Source organism: Theropithecus gelada, chromosome 19 (assembly GCF_003255815.1).
Source record: "Theropithecus gelada isolate Dixy chromosome 19, Tgel_1.0, whole genome shotgun sequence".
NCBI classification, from domain to species: Eukaryota; Metazoa; Chordata; class Mammalia; order Primates; family Cercopithecidae; genus Theropithecus; species Theropithecus gelada.
Genome location: NC_037687.1, coordinates 25980553 through 25999699, shown reverse-complemented (window position 1 = coordinate 25999699; position 19147 = coordinate 25980553). Strand labels below are relative to the sequence as shown.

Sequence of the window (19147 nt, the reverse complement as noted above, 5' to 3'; positions counted from 1 at the left end):
CAGGAGGTTGAGGCTGCAGCAAACCATGATCGCATGACCGCACTCCAGCCTGGGTGACAGAGCAAGACCTTATCTCTTAATAAATAAATAAATAAATAGTGGGGTACCTATCAGTAGAAACAGGGCATGGCTCAGCACTGAGTTACAATGATGACCAGCCTATCCCCTTTGACCCCTGACTTTTCTCCCTCTCTTCAGCCAGGTCCTCCCCTGGAGTCAACTTTCCACCAAAGCTTGGAGACAGATGTAAGTTCTCACAATCCTTCCTGAGTTCCCAGAGTTGGGGAGAGAATGTTCTAGATGGTGGGAGGAGCGGCAGGGGAAGAGCCAGATCTGGACCATCAGTAGCTCCCGCTCTCCTTTCTCCAGACGCTGCTGACCAAGTTGTGCGGGCAGGACCGGCTCCTGCGGAGGCTGCAGGAGGAGATAGACCAGAGGCAGGAGGAGAAGGTGCGAGGCCCTGGACCGAGGATGGGGTGCCTGGCCTCTCTGCCTGCCCTGAGCCCTTCCTGACTGTGGAAGTCAGGATGCTGACTGGACGTCCGGGACGTGAGAGGACACCTTTTCTTTATTCTTGGGACTAGGCATGGCTTCCGAAGTCTAACCACCCTCTGTCTTGGTGCAGGAGCAACTAGAAGCAGCTCTGGAGTTGACCCGGCAGCAGCTGGGCCAAGCCACCAGGGAGGCTGGGGCTCCCGGGAGGGCCTGGGGTCGCCAGCGCCTCCTGCAGGACCGGCTGGTCAGTGTGAGGGCGACCCTCTGTCACTTGACTCAGGTGAGCACCTGGGAAGGGGCCCGCCCTCCTAGGAGGCCCCAGGCCTATGCAAGTGGTTATGAAGGGGACTTGCCGCAGAGGGCTCATAGGAAGATTGTTCTTCAGAAATCTACACTCCAAATTTTATTTTATTATTTTTCTCTCTCCTCATTGTCTTGTAACCACTCTATTTTTTTAATTTTTATTTTGAGACGGAGTCTTGCTGTGTCGTCCAGGCTGGAGTGCAGTGGTGCCATCTCAGCTCACTGCAACCTCCGCCTCCCGGGTTCAAGCGATTCTCCCACCTCAGCCTCCCAAGTAACTGGGATTACAGGCACGTGCCACCGCACCCGGCTTATTTTTGTATTTTTAGTAGAGATGGGGTTTGGTCATGTTGGCCAGGCTGTTCTCGAACTGCTAACCTCAGGTGATCAGCCTGCCTCGGCCTCCCAAAGTGCTGGGATTACAGGCATGAGCCACACTGTGCCCGGCCTTAAGTAACTCTGAGAATTATTATATGTGATATGTGTAAATGAATGAATGAATGAATATTTAACACTTCAGGTACTTGGCACATGGTAAGCAATACTTAAGTGTCAGTTATAACTATTATCTGCAAAATGGAGACACTAATAGTAACTACCTCATAGGAATTAAATGAGAGCTGAGAACGGTGCCTAGCCCATGGTCAATGCCCAATAAGTGTTAGCTGATATTATCATTGTTATTGTTGGTATTGGCAAGGAACTTCCTGCTGCCGCAGGGTGAGTAGGTGCTATGGTTATTATTTTTTTTTTTTTTGAGACGGATTCTTGCTCTGTTGTTCAGGCTGGAATGTAGCGCCCGGATCCAGGCTCACTGCAACCTCTGTCTCCCTGGTCCAACTGATTCTCCTGCCTCAGCCTCCCGAGTACCTGGGACTACAGGCCCTCGCCACCACTCCTGGCTAATTTTTGTATGTTTAGTAGAGACGGGGTTTCGCCATGTTGGCCAGGCTGGTCTCGAACTCCTGACCTCAAGTGATCTGCCCGCCTTGGCCTTCCAAAGTGCTGGGATTACAGAATTGAGCCACCGCTCCTGGCCTGGTGCTGTGGTCTTTTGACTGTCTAATGAATTCATTAGATCTGTAGACTCTGCTACCTAGGAGAGTGCAGAAGTAATCCTGGGGATTCAGGGAATGCTGTTACTTGTCTGTACTAGCAGTGCACTGGAATTGCAGGTTCCATACAGACTTTGGGGTTCCCAGTAGTCCAAGCAAAGAGGCCCATGGGAATTGTAGTCCATATGACCTCAGGACTCCAGGGACCAAGCTCCCTTACCTCCTTCTTAGCTGACAAATGATAGGGTAGGGAAGGATCTGGTGGGAGAGGGAGCTAACCTGTGTCTCCCCCTTTATGCAACCTGAGGAGCGAGAGAGGGTTTGGGACACATACAGTGGCCTGGAGCAGGAGCTGGGCACCTTAAGAGAGACCCTGGAGTACCTGCTGCACCTCGGTTCTCCCCAGGTAAATCCCTGCTTGGAGACCCCAAGACCCACCCCCAACTCCAAGTTCTGCCTGGAAGTCCTTTCAGCATTTAATCTCCGCCCACAGAATCGAAGCCCCCCCTCAGTTCACCCTTACCCTGCTTTCTGTCCTTGCAATCTAAACCCCTTATTTTAGTTAAGACCATGCCCTTTAGGGTTTGTTTTCTTATTCTCTCATTTGAATTTTAATTAACCTTCAATTTTGAATGCCGTTTTCTCGAGCTGTTATCCAATTTCTGCCGTAAAGTTGTTTATTTGCTTGTTTGTTTTTGACACAGAGTCTCACTCTGTCACCCAGGCAGGAGTGCAGTACCACAATCTTGGTGCACTGCAACCTCCACCTCCCAGGTTCAAGTTATTCTCCCACCTCAGCTGCCCAAGTAGCTAGGGCTACAGGCACATGCCACCACATCTGGCTACTTTTTATATTTTTATTTTTTATTTTTTTTATTTATTTTTATTTTTTGAGATGGAGTCTGGCTCTGTCATCCAGGCTGGAGTGCAGTGGCCGGATCTCAGCTCACTGCAAGCTCCGCCTCCCGGGTTCACGCCATTCTCCTGCCTCAGCCTCCCGAGTAGCTGGGACTACAGGCGCCCGCCACCTCGCCCGGCTAGTTTTTGTATTTTTAGTAGAGACAGGGTTTCACTGTGTTAGCCAGGATGGTCTCGATCTCCTGACCTCGTGATCCGCCCGTCTCGGCCTCCCAAAGTGCTGGGATTACAGGCTTGAGCCACCGCGCCCGGCCTACTTTTTATATTTTTAGTAGAGACATGTTGGTCAGGCTGATCTTGAACTCCTGCCCTCAAGTGATCTGCCTGCCTTAGCCTCCCAAAGTGCTGGGATTACAAGCATGAGCCACTGTGCCACGCCTAATTTCTGCTGTAAAGTTGGCTATAATTTTACAACATTCCTTTTTTTTTTTTTCCTTTGAGACGGAGTTTAACTCTTGTTGCCCGGGCTGGAGTGCAATGGCACGATCTCAGCTCACCGCAGCTTCCGCCTCCCGGGCTCAAGTAATTCACCCACCTCAGCCTCCCCAGTAACTGGGATTACAGGCGCCTGCCACTACACCTGGCTAATTTTGTATTTTTAGTAGAGACGGAGTTTCTCCATGTTGGTCAGGCTGGTCTTGAACTCCAGACCTCAGGTGATCCGCTGCCTCGGCCTCCAAAAGTGCTGGGATTACAGGCGTGAGCCACCGTGCCCGGCCTACAACATTCTTTTTAAAAAATGTATAGTGAGTACATAGCAGATGAATATATTTATGGAGTACATAAGGTATTCTGGTACAGGCATGCAATGTACAATAACCCCATCATGGAAAATGGGGCGTCCATCCCTTCAAGCATTTATCTTTTGTGTTACAAACAATCCATTATACTCTTTTTTTATTTTTATTTTTATTTTTTTGAGACAGAGTCTTGCTCTATTGCCCAGGCTGGAGTGCAGTGGCACAATCTCGGCTCACCACAACCTCCACCTCCCAGGTTCAAGCGATTCTCCTCCCTCAGCCTCCCAAGTAGCTGGGATTACAGACGCCCGCCACTACGCCCGGCTAATTTTTCTATTTTTAGTAGAGATGGGGTTTCACCATATTGGTCAGGCTGGTCTTGAACTCCTGACCTCAGGTGATCCGCCCACCTCGGTCTCCCAAAGTGCGGGAATTACCAGAGTGAGCCACTGCGCCCGGCCTACTATTTTATTTTTATTTTATTTATTTTATTATGGTTTCTGAGATGGAGTCTCGCTCTGTTGCCCAAGATAGAGTGCAATGGCACAATCTCAGCTCACCGCAACCTCCGCCTCCCAGGTTCAAGCAATTCTCCTGCCTCAACCTCCTGAGTAGCTGGGATTACAGGCATGTGCCATCATGCCCAGCTAATTTTGTTGTTTTAGTAGAGACAAGATTTCTCCATGTTGGTCCAGCTGGTCTTGAACTCACAACCTCAGGTGATACACCGGCCTCGGCCTCCCAAAGTGCTGAGATTACAGGCGTGAGCCACCGCACCCAGCCCTTCTTTTATTTTTTATTTTATTTACTTATTTATTTTGAGATGGAGTCTTGCTCTGTCTCCAGGCTAGAGTGCAGTGACACAATCTCAACTCACTGCAACCTCCGCCTCCCAGGTTCAAGCAATTCTCCTGCCTCAGCCTCCCAAGTAGCTGAGACTGCAGGTGTGTGCCACCATGCTCAGCTAATTTTTGTATTTTTAGCAGAGATGGGGTTTCACCATGTTGGCCAGGATGGTCTAGATCTCTTGACTTCATGATCCGCCCACCTCGGCCTCCCAAAGTGCTGGGATTATAGGCGTGAGCCACCGCGCCTGGCCAATGCCTTTTGTTTTAATGCCTACTTTCAGCCCCTCTATTTATTTATTTATTTATTTTTTTATGAGATGGAGTCTCGCTGTGTTGCCTAGGCTGGAGTGCGGTGGTGCAATCTCGGCTCACTGCAACCTCCGCCTCCCGGGTTCAAGCAATTCTCCTGCCTCAGCTTCCTGAGTAGCTGGGACTACAGGTGCCCGCCACCACGCCCAGCTAATTTTTGTATTTTTAGTAGAAACGGGGTTTCACTATGTTTGTTAGGCTGGTCTCGAACTCCTGACCTTCTGATGTGCCCGCCTCGGCCTCCCAAAGTGCTGGGATTACAGGCGTGAGCCACCACGCCTGGCCAATGCCTTTCATTTTAATACCTACTTTCAGATCCAGAGCTGCTCTCTCCCCTGGTTCTACATCTCTCCTCTGAAGTCATTCTCTCACTAGCAAAGATCCAACCCTCACCCTTTCTTCCATCTTGCAAGTTCATCTCTTGCATCCCGCATCCTGACTTTTGCTGTTAAATTTATCCTCTGGAGTTATAGTTCTAAACCCTTTCCCTTAGTGCAAGCTCTGCTCCTAAAATATAAACCTCATTGCTTAGCCTCAGACCTGCTTCTTCACTCTAAGTCTAGCCATCAAGTTATAAATCATGTATCTTTAAAAACATTGACACGGCCGGGCACGTTGGCTCACGCCTGTAGTCCCAGCACTTTGGGAGGCCAAGACAGGTGGATCACTTGAGGTCAGGAGTTCGAGACCAACCTGACGAACATGGTGAAACCCTGTCTCTACTAAAAATACAAAAATTTGCTGTGTGTGCTGGTGCACGCCTGTAGTCCCAGCTACTCAGGAGGCTGAGGCACGAGAGAATCGCTTGAACCTGGGAGGCACAGGTTGCAGTAAGCCGAGATCGCGTGCCACTGCACCACTGCACTCCAGCCTGGGCGACAGAGGGAGACTTGGTCTCAAAAAAAAAAAAAAAAAAAAAAAGGTCGGGCGCGTTGGCTCACGCCTGTAATCCTAACACTTTGGGAGGCCGAGGTGGGCGGATTGCCTGAGTTCAGGAGTTTGAGACCCACCTCGGCAACACAGTGAAACCCCGTCTCTACTAAAATACAAAAAATTAGCTGGGTGTGGTGGCGTGCATCTGTAGTCCCAGCTACTTGGGAGACTGAGGCAGGAGAATTGCTTGAACTTGGGAGGCGGAGGTTTCAGTGAGCCGAGATCACACCATTATACTCCAGCCTGGGTGACGGAGCGAGACTCTGTCTCAAAACAAAAAACAAAGAAACAACAAAAAAAAAACAAAAACAGAATCAACACCTAAGCAGGGCATGGTAGCGTGGGCCTGTGGTCCCAGCTACTCGGGAGGCTGAGGTGGAAGGATTGTTTGAGCCCAGGAGTTTGAGTGTACAATGAGCTATGATTGCACCACTGCACTCCAGCCTGGGTTACAGAAAAAGGCCCTGTTTCAAAAAAGATCCCAAAACAGGCCAGGTGCAGTGGCTCATGCCTGTAATTCCAATCCCAGCACTTTGGGAGGCCAAGGTGGGCGGATCATGAGGCCAGGAGTTCGAGATCAGCAGTTCGAGATCAGCCTGACCAACATGGTGAAACTCTGTCTCTACTAAAAATACAAAAAAATTAGCTGGGCGTGGTGGCATGCACCCGTAATCCCAGCTACTCAGGAGGCTGAGGCAGGAGAATCGCTTGAACCTGGGAGGCGGAGGTTGCAGTGAGCCGAGATTGTGCCACTGCATTCCAGCCTGGGTGACAGGGAGAGACTGCATCTTCCAAAAAAAAAAAAAAAAAAAGCATTGATGCCAGATGCATCTTCTTACTCTAAGCTTCTCCCGCTTGATCCTAAAACGCAGACTTGCCAAAAACAGACCCATGCCAGGTGCAGTGGCTCACGCCTGTAATCCCAGCACTTTGGGAGGATGAGGCAGGTGGATCACCTGAGCCCAGGAGTTTGAGGCTAGCCCGGGCAACATGGTGAAACTCCGTCTCTACTAAAAATAAAAAAGAAAAGATTAGCTGGGCCTGGTGATGCAAGCCTGTGGTCCCAGTTAGTGAGGAGGCTGAGACGGAAGGATCGCTTGAGCCCAAGAGTTCGAGGATGCAGTGAGCTATGATCAAGTCATTGCACACCAGCCTGGGTGACAGAGGGAGAGACCCTCTCCAAAAACAAACAAAAAGAACAGACTCTCATATATTCGTATGGTCACCTATTTATAACAGATGTAACACAGTAAAACAACATAGAAAGAAAGGAGTTTTTTCTTTTTCTTTTTTTTTTCTTTTTCGAGACAGTGGCTTGCTCTGTCGCCCAGGCTGGAGTGCAGTGGTGCGATCTCAGTTCATTGCAACCTCCACCTCCTGGGTTCAAGCGATTCTCCTGCCTCAGCCTCCCGAGTAGCTGGGATCACAGACACCCACTACCACCCCTGGCTAATTTTTTTGTACTTTTAATAGACAGGGGGTTTCACCATGTTGGCCAGGTTGGTCTTGAACTCCTGATCTCAGGTGATCCACCCGCCTCGGCCTCCCAAAATGCTGGGATTACAGGCGTGAGCCACCATGCCTGGCCAAAAGACAGCTTTTTCAATTCATCTAGATAACCACATGGAAAAAAAAAAATACCAACTCCATAAATATAGCCCAGCTGATTTCAGACCTTTGCAGGGGCCTATTAGCTGAAACCCTCCTGCGTTTTCCCACCTTTAAGTAACAAATTCCTTTCCTCCCCGCAGGACAGAGTGTCCGCTCAGCAGCAGCTGTGGATGGTGGAAGACACGCTGGCAGGTCTGGGTGGCCCCCAGAAACCGCCCCCACACCCTGAGCCTGACTCCCCATCTCCCGTGCTCCAGGGCGAGGAGTCCTCAGAGAGGGAGGTAAGATGCACACAACTCTCTCTCCACCCCTACCTTTCTGTCCCACCTGTCCTTGGCTCAGTCTATTCCCCACCCACCTCTTTAATTCTTCCTTGATCAGCTAACCCATCTCGCGCAAGTGTCCTAATTTCTGGAAGCCTTTGTTTTTCTTTGTTTTTTGGGTGTTTTTTTTTTTTTTTTTTGAGACAGAGTCTTACTCTGTCACCCAGGCTACAGTCCAGTGGTGCGATCTTGGCTCACTGCAACCTCCGCCTCCTGGGTTCAAGTTATTCTCCTGCCTCAGCCTCCGAAGTAGCTGGGATTATAGGCGCCCACAACCAAGCCTGGCTAAGTTTTGTATTTTTAGTAGAAACGGAGTTTCACCATGTTGGCCAGGCTGGTCACGTACTCCTGGCCTCAAGTAATCCGACTGCCTCGGCCTCCCAACGTGTTGGGATTACAGGCTTGAGCCACCTCACCCAACCAGGATATTTTTTAAAGCCTGTTGCCCAGACTGGAGTGCAGTGGCTCGATCTCGGCTCACTGCAAGCTCCACCTCCCGGGTTCACGCCATTCTCCTGCCTCAGCCTCCCGAGTAGCTGGGACTACAGGCGCCCACCACCACGCCCAGCTAATTTTTTTTTTTTTTGTATTTTTAGTAGAGATAGGGTTTCACCGTGTTAGCCAGGATGGTCCCGATCTCCTGACCTTGTGGTCCGCCTGCCTCGGCCTCGCAAAGTGCCGGAGGATTACAGGCGTGAGCCACTGCATCCGGCCTTAAAAAGTTTTTGTAGGAAAGGGATCTTGCTTGTTGACCAGCTGATCTCTAGCTCCTGGCCTCAAGTGATCCTCCCACCTTGGCCTCTCAAAGGGCTGAGATTACAAGCACAAGTCTCCGTGCTCAGATCTGGTTTATAGTATTTTTTTTTTTTTTTGAGACAGAGTCTTGCTCTGTCACCCAGGCTGGAGTGCAATGGTGCGATCTCGGCTCACTGCACCCTCCAACTCCTGGGTTCAAGTGATTCTTCTGCCTCAGCCTCCTGAGTAGCTGGGATTACAGGCACCTGCCACCATGCCTGGCTAGTTTTTGTATTTTTAGTAGAGACGGGGTTTCACCATGCTGGACTAAGCTGGTCTTGAACTCCTCAGGTGATCTGCCTGCCTCGGCCTCCCAAAGTGCTGGGATTACAGGCATGAGCCACTGTGCCCGGCCTGGTTTATAGTCTTAATCCTATTCAGACTGTATTCCAATTCCTAAATGCTTGCAACATGTTAATAATAATAATAATAATGATCATGATCGTCATTATCCCCCTTTTCTAATCCCCGCAGAGCCTGCCAGAGTCCTTGGAACTGAGCTCCCCTAGGTCCCCCGAGACTGACTGGGGACGGCCTCCTGCAGGCGACAAAGACCTGGCCAGCCCTCGCTTAGGTGAGCATCCTGGTCGGGTGGGACTTTACAGAAATTCCCGTCCTCACCAAGTCCCGTTCTGTCTTTCCAGGTCTTGGGTCTCCGAGGGTCTCCCGGGCTTCCAGCCCTGAGGGGTGCCACCTCCCTTCCCCACAGCTGGGAACCAAGGTAGGCTGTAGGTCCATCTTGTAATCCTTGCATCTGACCATCAGGGACCCTCACACTTCTGGGAAACAGCTAGTAGCAGAGCCTTCTAAGGCCACACTCAGAGCAGAGAGAGCACTGCTTGTTAAGAGCATTGAGATTGATTTTTGTCTCTGTTGCTTCTAAGCCATGTGACTTTGGGTCAGTTATTAAACCTCTCTGTGACTCCACTTTTTCGTCTCTAAAATGGAGCTAATAGCAGAATCTACCACCTAGGGCTGACACGAAGACGAAAACTAGATGAATGAGGCCAGGCGTGGTGGCTCACGCCTGTAATCCCAGCACTTTGTCAGGAGTTCGAGACCAGCCTGGCTAACGTGGTGAAACCCCGTCTCTACTAAAAGTACAAAAATTAGCCAGGCATGGTGGTGGGCACCTGTAATCCCAGCCACTTGGGAGGCTGAGGCAGGAGAATCGCTTGAACTCAGGAGGCAGAGGTTGCAGTGAGCTGAGATTGCACCATCGCACTCCAGCCTGTGTGGCAAGAGCAAAAACTCTATCTCAAAAAAAAAAAAAAAAAAAAAAAAAGACTCCCTGAGTGGAACAGAATGCTGATCTCATGTGGCCCTGGAGTTCAGAAATTAGTGGACTTCCAGCGGCGGGAATGTTTAGGAATTGGTTGACATTAAGCTGTGGAAGCGCTATGCTCTGTGTCTGTTGCTGATTGGCTGGTTTTCAGAAGCATGGAGCTATCACTGATTGGCTGATTTTCAGAAGTATGGCTCCATCACTGATTGGCCAGCCTGCAGAAGCATGTGAACGTCACTGATTGGCTGATTTTCAGAAGCTTGGCTCCATCACTGATTGGCTGGCTTTCAGAAGCCTTTGGGGTACCTGTTGGGATTATTTGATCAAATAGATTTAAAAGCACTTCTTGGGATAGGGAACGGTGGCTCATACCTGTAATCCCAGCACTTTGGGAGGCCAAGGCAGGCAGGTCACCTGAGGTCAGGAGTTCGAGACCAGCCTGGCCAACTTGGTGAAAACCCTGTCTCTACAAAAATACAAAAATTAGCTGAGTGTGATGGCGGGTGCCTGTAATCCCAGCTACTTGGGAGGCTGAGGCAGGAGAATCACTTGAACACAGGAGGCAGAGGTGGCAGAGACCCAAGATTACACCACTGCACTCCAGCCTGGGCAACAGAGCGAGACTCTATCTCAAAGTAATAATAATAACAATAATAGTAAATAAGTAAAAGCATTTCTTGGCCGGTGGTGTTGGCTCATGCCTGTAATCCCAATACTTTGGGAGGCCAAGGTAGGTGGATCATTTGAGCCCAGGCGTTCAAGACCAGCCTGGCTAATATAGCCATCTCTACAAAAAAATAATAAAAAGCTAGCTGTGGCCGGGTGCAGTGGCTCACGCCTGTAATCCCAGCACTTTGGGAGGCCGAGGCGGGTGGATCACCTGAGGTCAGGAGTTCAAGAGCACACTGGCCAACATAGCAAAACCCCATCTCTACTAAAAATACAAAAATTAGCTGGGTGTGGCAGCACGCACCTGTAATCCAAGTTACTTGGGAGGCTGAGACAGGAGAATCGCTTGAACCTGGGTGGCGAAGGTTACAGTGAGCCAAGATCGTGCCACTGCCCTTCAGCCTGGGTGACAGAGCAAGACTCCATTTCAAAAAATAAAAAAATAAAAAGCTGTGCGTGGTGGTGTCCACCTGTGGTCCCAGCTACTTGGGAGTTTGAGACGTGAGGATTGCTTGAATCCAGGAGGTCAAGGCTGCAGTGAGCCATAATTGCACCACTGCACTCCAGCCTGGGCAACAGAGGGAAACCATGTCTAAAAAAAAAAAAAAGGCCGGGCGCGGTGGCTCAAGCTTGTAATCCCAGCACTTTGGGAGGCCAAGACGGGTGGATCACGAGGTCAAGAGATCGAGACCATCCTGGCTAACCCGGTGAAACCCTGTCTCTACTAAAAAATACAAAAAACTAGCTGGGCGAGGCGGCGGGCGCCTGTAGTCCCAACTACTCGCGAGGTTGAGGCAGGAGAATGGCGTAAACCCGGGAGGCGGAGCTTGCAGTAAGCTGAGATCCGGCCACTGCACTCCAGCCTGGGCGACAGAGCGAGACTCCGTCTCAAAAAAAAAAAAAAAAAAAAAAAAATGCATTTCTTGTGCTTACTTGTTATTGATACAAAGGCAATCAATCAAGCCTTTCCTAGGAAGACAGGAGAGGCACTTTTTGATTCTCAGTGGTTTGTCACGGGCATGGGTGATTGGAGCCTCCTGGGAACATCACTTTTCTTGGAACATACTCTTCCCTCACCCCAACCCCGTGGTTTCAGGGGCTGCCAAGGTCCAGAGCACAGGGGTGGACTAATGAGTTCCAAGGATTTCAGGGCTTAGCAAAGAAAAAGCTATGACCGCCAGATGGCAGTAGCACACAGGAGCTTTATTTGGCAGACACTGACAGATTTGTCTATGGGGGAAGTCACACCCAGTGTGAGACACTCCAGAGGCTCCTGGGTGAGGGTGAGGACCACTGCACAGGAGGGGAGGAAGGCAAGAGAGAGGGACTGGAGAAGGGGCTTACATCTGGGTGATGCCAGCCAGCAGTATGTAGAGCTCCAAAGAGAGCTCCAAAGAACCCAAGACCAAAGGGTCTTGGGGCTCATCTTATCTATGGGTAGCAGATGTTGGGCACAGTCTCGGGGTATACAAAGCAGGCAGACTGCATGGCTGAAAATATCTGCTTATTAAGACTGTGTTTAAAACAATTGGATGTGTAGAAATCTTAGTTTGCTGCTACCAAGCTTTTAGTCCAATGGTCTGGCCTGCTGTGAAGAAATTAACATTGGCCGGGCGCGGTGGCTCACGCCTGTATACCCAGCTACTTGAGAGACTGAGGCAGAGAATTGCTTGAACCCAGGTGGCAGAGGTTGCAGTGAGCAGAGATTGCGCCACTGCACTCCAGCCTAGGTGACAAAGTGAGACTCCGTCTCAAAAAAAAAAAAAAAAAAAATGAAATTAGCAACATATACAGTGTAATATACAGTGGTGATATACAGTGGCCAGTGGCTATCATTTATATAAACGGGACTCAGGATTGCTCAAAGCAGAGGAAACTGCAGGGGCTGTTTCTACAATAAACACAGATCCATGCTATCTCGCTGGCATGTTTAACCGGAAGCTCCAGCAATGAGTGCTCTCTCTCTCTTTTCTTTTTACTTTTAGATATGGGGTCTTGCTCTGTCACCCAGAGTGGAGTACAGTGGCACGATCATAGCTCCCTGAAGACTTGAACTCCTGGGCTTAAGTGATCCCCCTGCCTCAGCCTCTTGAGTAATTGATAGGCGTCCACCACCACATCTAACAAGTTTATGTTTTGTAGAGATGGGGTCTTGCTATGTTGCCCAGGCTGGTCTCAAACTCTTGGCCACAAGTGATCCTCCCACCTCAGCCTCCCAAAGCTCTGGGATTATAGTCACCCACCACTGCACTTGGTCTTTTCCCTCTCTCCTTGTTTAAGCAACATATATTATATATATTTTTTGAGACAGAGTCTTGCTCTGTCATCCAGGCTGGAGTGCAATGGCGTGATCTCGGCTCACTGCAACCTCCACCTCCAGGGTTCAAGCGATTCTTCTGCCTCAGCCTCCGGAGTAACTAGGATTACAGGTGCCTGCCACCATGGCCAGCTAATTTTTGTATTTTCAGTAGAGATGGTATTTCGCCAGGTTGGCCAGGCTGGTCTTGAACTCCTGACCTCAAGTGATCCTCTCACCTCAGCCTCCCAAAGTGCTGGGATTACACGAGCCACTGTGCCTGGTCTAAGGGTTGGGTCTTGGGATGTTTCTCACCTCCTTAGGCCCCGGTGGCCCGGCCCCGAATGAGTGCCCAGGAGCAGCTGGAGCGGATGCGCAGAAACCAGGAATGTGGACGGCCCCTCCCTCGCCCGACCTCCCCGCGGCTCCTCACCCTGGGAAGGACACTGTCCCCAGCCAGACGCCAGCCTGATGTGGAGCAAAGGGTGAGGGGAGGAGGACTGGGGCTGGGCGGTGGGGGGGTAGTAGGTCCTCTTCGCCTACTTTGTTTTTTTGTTTTTGTTTTTGGTTTTTTTTTTTTTTTGAGACGGAGTCTCGCGCTGTGTCACCCAGGGTGGAGTGCAGTGGCACGATCTCGGCTCACTGCAAGCTCCGCCTCCCAGGTTCACGCCATTCTCCTGGCTCAGCCTCCGAGTAGCTGGGACTACAGGCGCCCGCCACCACGCCCGGCTAGTTTTTTGTATTTTTAGTAGAGACGGGGGTTTCACCATGTTAGCCAGGATGGTCTCGATCTCCTGACCTCGTGATCCGCCTGTCTCGGCCTCCCAAAGTGCTGGGATTACAGGCTTGAGCCACCGCGCCCGGCCTCTTTGCCTACTTTGAATCCCTTTCTGTAAAATGGAGATAATGCCTACCTCCTTACTCCAAGCTGGATTTCCAGATTTACCTCAGTTTGTACTTGTGCTAAAGTCAGCTTCCTGGCCTAGTTAGTGGTGGCTGGACAGGAGTGGCAGTGAGGGGAGGACAGTGGGTGGGGGCGGGGGTCACAGATCTGGATTGGAAGCCTAGTTTTTCTTCTCAGTTGCTATGTGTTGTCAACAGCAAGAAAGCAAAAAAAGAAAATGTAAGACAGCAAGAAAATGGATTTTATTCATGCCCTCTCAGTAGGGAGAACATCCCAGATCTGAGCATCAGAGTGTCTCAGATATCTCAGGATGGTTTCCTCTTAGACGTTTTCTTTTTTTGGCTGGGTGCGGTGGTTCACGCCTGTAATCCCAGCACTCTGGGAGGCCAAGGCGGGCGGATCACCTGAGGTCAGGAGTTCGAAACCAGCCTGACCAACATGGAGAAACCCCATCTCTACTAAAAATACAAAATCAGCTGGCCGTGGTGGCGCACGCCTATAATCCCAGCTCCTTGGGAGGTTGAGGCAGGAGGATCACTTGAACCCAGGAGGTGGAGGTTGCAGTGAGCCAAGATTGTGCCATTGCACTCCAACTTGGGCAACAAGAGTGAAACTCTGTCTCAAAAAAAAAAAAAAAAAGGTGTTTTCTTTTTTCGGGGACGAGGTGTTGCTCTGTCTCTCAGGCTGGAGTGCAGTGGTGCGATCTCCACTCACTACAACCTTCATCTCCTGGGTTCAAGTGATTCTCATGCCTCAGCCTCCTGAGTAGCTGGGACTACAGGGATGCGCCACCACATCAAGCCAATTTTTGTATTTTTAGTAGAGACAGATTTTCACCACATTGGCCAGGCTGGTGTTGAGCTCCTGAGTTCAAGTGATCCTCCTGCCTTGGAAGGAGGTGCTAGGAATAGAGGTGTGAGCTACTGCACCTGACCTCCCCTTAGATTTTTTTTTCTTTTTTTGAGATGGAGTCTCCCTTTGTTGCCCGTGCTGGAGTGTAGTGGCGGAATCTCGGCTCACTGCAACCCCTGTCTCCCAGGTTCAAACAATTCTCCTGCCTCAGCCTCCCAAGTAGCTGGGATTGTAGGCCCATGCCACCATACCCTGCTAATTTTTTTTTGTATTTTTAGTAGAGATGGGGTTTCACTATACTGACCAGGCTGTTCTTGAACTCCTGACCTCAAGTGATCTACTCACCTTGGCCTCCCAAAGTGCTGGGATTACACGTGTGAGCCACTGCACCTGGCCCCTTAGACTTTTATAGAAAGGATTTAGACAGTCACAGGTGGTGGTGGAGGTTGGATTTCTGAACTCATGTGCTGCTTTATAGGAACAGGTAAAGTTAAACATTGTCAGTCGCTGGGTGCTATGGCTTACCCCTGTAATTCCAGTACTTTGGGAGGCCGAGGCAGGAGTAAGAGACCAGCCTGGGCAACATAGCAAGACCTTGTCTCTACTAAAAATAAAAATAAAAATAATTAGCCAGGCATGGTGGTGTGAGCCTGAAGTTCTATTTACTCAGGAGGCTGAAGCAGGATTAGTTTGAGCCTGGGAGGTTGAGACTGCAGTGAGCTACGATCACGCTGCTGTACTCCATCCGTTCTAAAAAATGAATAAATAAAATAAATTTATTTTTATTTTTATTTATTTATTTTTTTTGAGACAGAGTCTCGCTCTGTCGCCCAGGCTGGAGTGCAGTGGCCGGATCTCAGCTCACTGCAAGCTCCGCCTCCCGGGTTTAGGCCATTCTGCTGCCTCAGCCTCCCGAGTAGCTGGGAGTACAGGCGCCCGCCACCTCGCCCGGCTAGTTTTTGTATTTTTTAGTAGAGACGGGGTTTCACTGTGTTAGCCAGGATGGTCTCGATCTCCTGACCTCGTGATCTGCTTGTCTCAGCCTCCCAAAGTGCTGGGATTACAGGCTTGAGCCACCTCGCCCGGCCAATAAATTAATTTTTAAAAATTCAGTGCCTATGGAAGCATAGGAAAAACAAAACAAAACATTGCCAGTGTTTTTGGGCAATTTCATTCTCTTTTGGAGCCCCTTCACTTCACCCTCAAAATGAGAATGTGGGGCTTCCAGGTGAGGAGTTCTAATGCCCCAATTCCTTTCCAGCCTGTCGTAGGACACTCGGGAGCCCAGAAATGGCTCAGAAGCTCTGGGTCTTGGAGTAGGTAAGGAACTGGAGGGCGTATCAAGGGAGCAGGAAAAAAAAAATTTGCATAAGCAAAGGGGAGTAGCATTATTATTGAAGTCTCCTGAATATGGAACTACCAATCGCAACCCTTCTAGATATACTTACGTTCCCCGGGCATCTGAAACAAAACCGGAAAGCCCTAGATCCGTAGTGATATCTTTAGTTCCCCAAATTCCCTTGGTCAATAGCATAGCCTGCTTCTGCATCAAGGAAATTGGGTGGTAGTGATTTGCGAATGGACTACAAATCCCATAATGCATGTGGGCGGTATGAGGGCAGTGCCATGTTTAACATCTGTTAGAGACACGTGCTAGGAACTACAACTCCCAGAAGGGCACGCGCGGTACCCGGGTCCCCACTGTGCGAGCTGTTTAGTTTTTATTTTTATGTTTATTTTTACTTTGGTTTTGTTTTTTTTGTTTTTTTGTTTTGTTTGTTTTTTGAGACGGAGTCTTGCTCTGTCTCCCATGCTGGAGTGCAATGGCGCGATCTTAGTTCACTGCAACTTCCTCCTTCTGGGTTCAAGTGATTCTCCTTCCTCAGCCTCCCTAATAGCTGGGATTACAGGCGCCCATCACCATGTTTGGCTAACTTTTTTTGTATTTTTTAGTAGAGACTGGGTTTCCCCATGTTGGCCAGAGTGGTCTCGAACTCCCGACCTCAAGTGATCCGCCCGCCTCGGCCTCCCCAGGTGCTGGGATTACAGGGATGAGCCATCGCACCTGGACTGTTTTTTTTTTAATTTTTAATTTTTGTTGGTACATAGTAGGTGTACATATATTTACGGGATAAATGAGATGTTTTGATACAGGCAGGCAATGTGAAATAAGCATGTCATGGGGAATAAAGTATCCATCCCCTTTCAAGGATTTACCCTTTGATGTATAAACAATCCAATTACACACTTTATTTTAAAATGTACAATTAAATTATTATTGACTATAGTGACTCTGTTGTGCTATCTAATAGTAGGTCTTATTCATCCTTTTCTTTTTGTACCAATTAACCATCCCCACCTCTCCCCCATGTACACACCCCACCCCCAATCCTCTTTTTTTTTTTCTAGTCCAAGGAACACCACCCCTTACTTGCCGACTTCCGAAGGTCACCGGGAGCGGGTTCTCAGCCTCTCCCAAGCCCTGGCTACTGAGGCGTCGCAGTGGCACAGAATGATGACAGGTGACTGGCTGGGGATGTTGAACTTCTGGGTTTTAGGGAGGAGAAAGCTGGAGACCTGGAATCCCAGGTCCTGGAGAGGAGGGGTCTAGGGGCCGGTGGGAATTTTTTATGTCGGCGAGGAAAGAGTTGGGCAGAGTTTGGGAGTTTTAGGTCTCAGGCAAGAGTGGACTGGGTTCCGGGACACTTGGGAGGAGGGGAGGAAGAGGTCAGGGGGCGGGGAGAGGACCGACATCTGAGTCTGAAAGAGGTCTGGACTGGGGTGTCCAGACTCCTGGGTCTGAGGGAGGAGGGGCTGGGGGCCTGGACTCCTGGGTCTGAGGGAGGAGGGGCTGGGGGCCTGGACTCTTGGGTCTGAGGGAGGAGGGTCCTGGGAACCCGGAGTCCTGCTGCTGAAGTTAGCCATTCTTATGTCTCCCACTCATCCTCTCTAGGTGGAAATTTGGACTCCCAGGGAGACCCTCTTCCCCGTGTGCCGCTGCCTCCTTCGGACCCCATGCGCCAGGAGACCCCTCCCCCCAGATCTTCCCCGGTGGCTAATTCGGGTTCCACAGGGTTCTCTCGCCGAGGGAGTGGGCGTGGAGGAAGTCCCGCCCCCTGGGGGCCCACGTGGGATGCCGGGATCGCCCCTCCGGTCCTGCCCCAAGACGAGGGGGCGTGGCCTCTGCGAGTCACTCTGCTACAGTCCAGCTTCTAACCCGCCCAAACGCGGCAGCCAATCGGAGCGTGAGCACGTGGTCTGGAGGTACCGCCGGAGATCTGGGACCACTCAGGGCATCAGGGGCGTGGTCTGGTCCCCATCGCCCGCCCGGGAGGGAAATGGTTTCTATGGCCAAAGTTTGATTTTCTCAACACTGTCTAAATTTGGATTAAAACTTTGAACTTTTAGTCAATAGCTTTGTTTCTGTCTGTTTGGGGTTGTGGCACTGGGGTCTCTGAGGGGCAGAGCCGGAGTCGTGCACTCCTGGGTCCTGAGAGAGGAAGGGACAGGGGGCTTAGACTTACAGGTCTCTGGGAGGAAGGGATAGAGAATCTGATCCCTCAGTCTGAGAGTGGAGGGGCCTGGGCCAGGATTCCCGGGTCTGAGGGAGGAGGGGCTGGGAGGCTGGACTCCTGGGTCTGAGGGAGGAGGGACTGGGGCTCCTGGATTCCTGTGTCTGTGGGAGGAGAGGAGTGTCTGAGGGAGGAGGGGCTGGGGACAAACTTCCAGGTCCCTAGCCTTCCTGGCAACGCCCCCCGAGGCTGGACTTCCACGATCCAGCTTCTATTGAGGATTTGATGCGACGGCCTCACGGGGCTTTGGAGGTGAAAAAGGCCCAGAGTAGAGACACAGAGAGAGAGAGAGAGACCGGTGGACACGGGATGGCTACGGGAATGCGCTATGCCGGGAAGGTGGTGGTTGTGACCGGGGGCGGGCGCGGCATCGGAGCTGGGATCGTGCGCGCCTTCGGTGAGCCGGGTCTGACTGCTGGGAGCTGTGGAGCGTGAGAGAGGAAGGATGGGGGCGGGGCGATGGGGGCGGAAAATAGGGTCTCCAATACTGCAGCCGGGATTCCGATCTTGTAAAAGCCAATTTGCAGGCTAAAGTAAGCGTGTGGCGCGGTAGGCTAGGGCTGTCTGGCAGGGTCTCCGAAGGCAGTGGCCCCTTTCTCTGGGTCTGTTGGTATAGCTGCAAAACCAGTGGTATGGGGAATGGCCCTGTCAGTTGTGGAGTTTGCTCTGGAACCCACGAACGGGGGATCAGGAGCCTCAGCAGAAACCTGGGCAGGCAAGGAGAGTATGCGTCAAGGCCTCTGCCCTCTGTCCTGTGGGTGATCATGAGACTGGGGTCACGAGGGGAGACGGAGATCGGCCCCAATCCAGGTGGCCACAAGAGGGCGGCAGAGGCTTTAACCAAGACTCGGAGGGTAACGTGTTCCCTTCCTATTCTCAGTGGACAGCGGGGCCCAAGTGGTTATCTGCGACAAGGATGGTGAGTGAGGGTCCCTCAGCCCTCAGCCCTCACCCTGGTCCTTCCTCCCTCAGTCCAGGGGTCCAGGAGCCCCAGCCCCTCCTTCCTCAGACCCAGGAGTCCAGGAGTCCCAGCCCCTCCTTCCTCAGACCCAGGAGTCCAGACCCCCAGCCCCTCCTCCCTCAGACCCAGGAGTCCAGACCCCTCCTCCTCCCTCAGACCCAGGAGTCCAGATCCCCAGCCCCTCCTCCCTCAGACCCAGGAGTCCAGACCCCCGGCCCCTCCTCCCTCAGACCCAGGAGTCCAGATCCCCGGCCCCTCCTCCCTCAGACCCAGGAGTC

General features: G+C 51.1%; 1 protein-coding gene across 1 annotated transcript in view; it reads left to right on the top strand.

Moving 5' to 3' along the window:
• Nucleotides 1-17743, top strand: part of PLEKHA4 (pleckstrin homology domain containing A4) — a 64001-nt gene extending 46258 nt beyond the window's left edge. Inside the window, exons 14-24 of the mRNA XM_025365870.1 lie at nucleotides 199-246; nucleotides 370-450; nucleotides 626-775; nucleotides 2161-2259; nucleotides 7353-7493; nucleotides 8805-8904; nucleotides 8975-9051; nucleotides 12904-13065; nucleotides 15598-15656; nucleotides 16746-16858; nucleotides 17290-17743. Of these exons, the coding sequence (XP_025221655.1) occupies nucleotides 199-246; nucleotides 370-450; nucleotides 626-775; nucleotides 2161-2259; nucleotides 7353-7493; nucleotides 8805-8904; nucleotides 8975-9051; nucleotides 12904-13065; nucleotides 15598-15656; nucleotides 16746-16858; nucleotides 17290-17552 (1293 nt within the window). The 3' untranslated portion in view covers nucleotides 17553-17743. The remainder of the gene's footprint in view (nucleotides 1-198; nucleotides 247-369; nucleotides 451-625; nucleotides 776-2160; nucleotides 2260-7352; nucleotides 7494-8804; nucleotides 8905-8974; nucleotides 9052-12903; nucleotides 13066-15597; nucleotides 15657-16745; nucleotides 16859-17289) is intronic.
• The last annotated feature ends 1404 nt before the right edge of the window (nucleotides 17744-19147 follow it).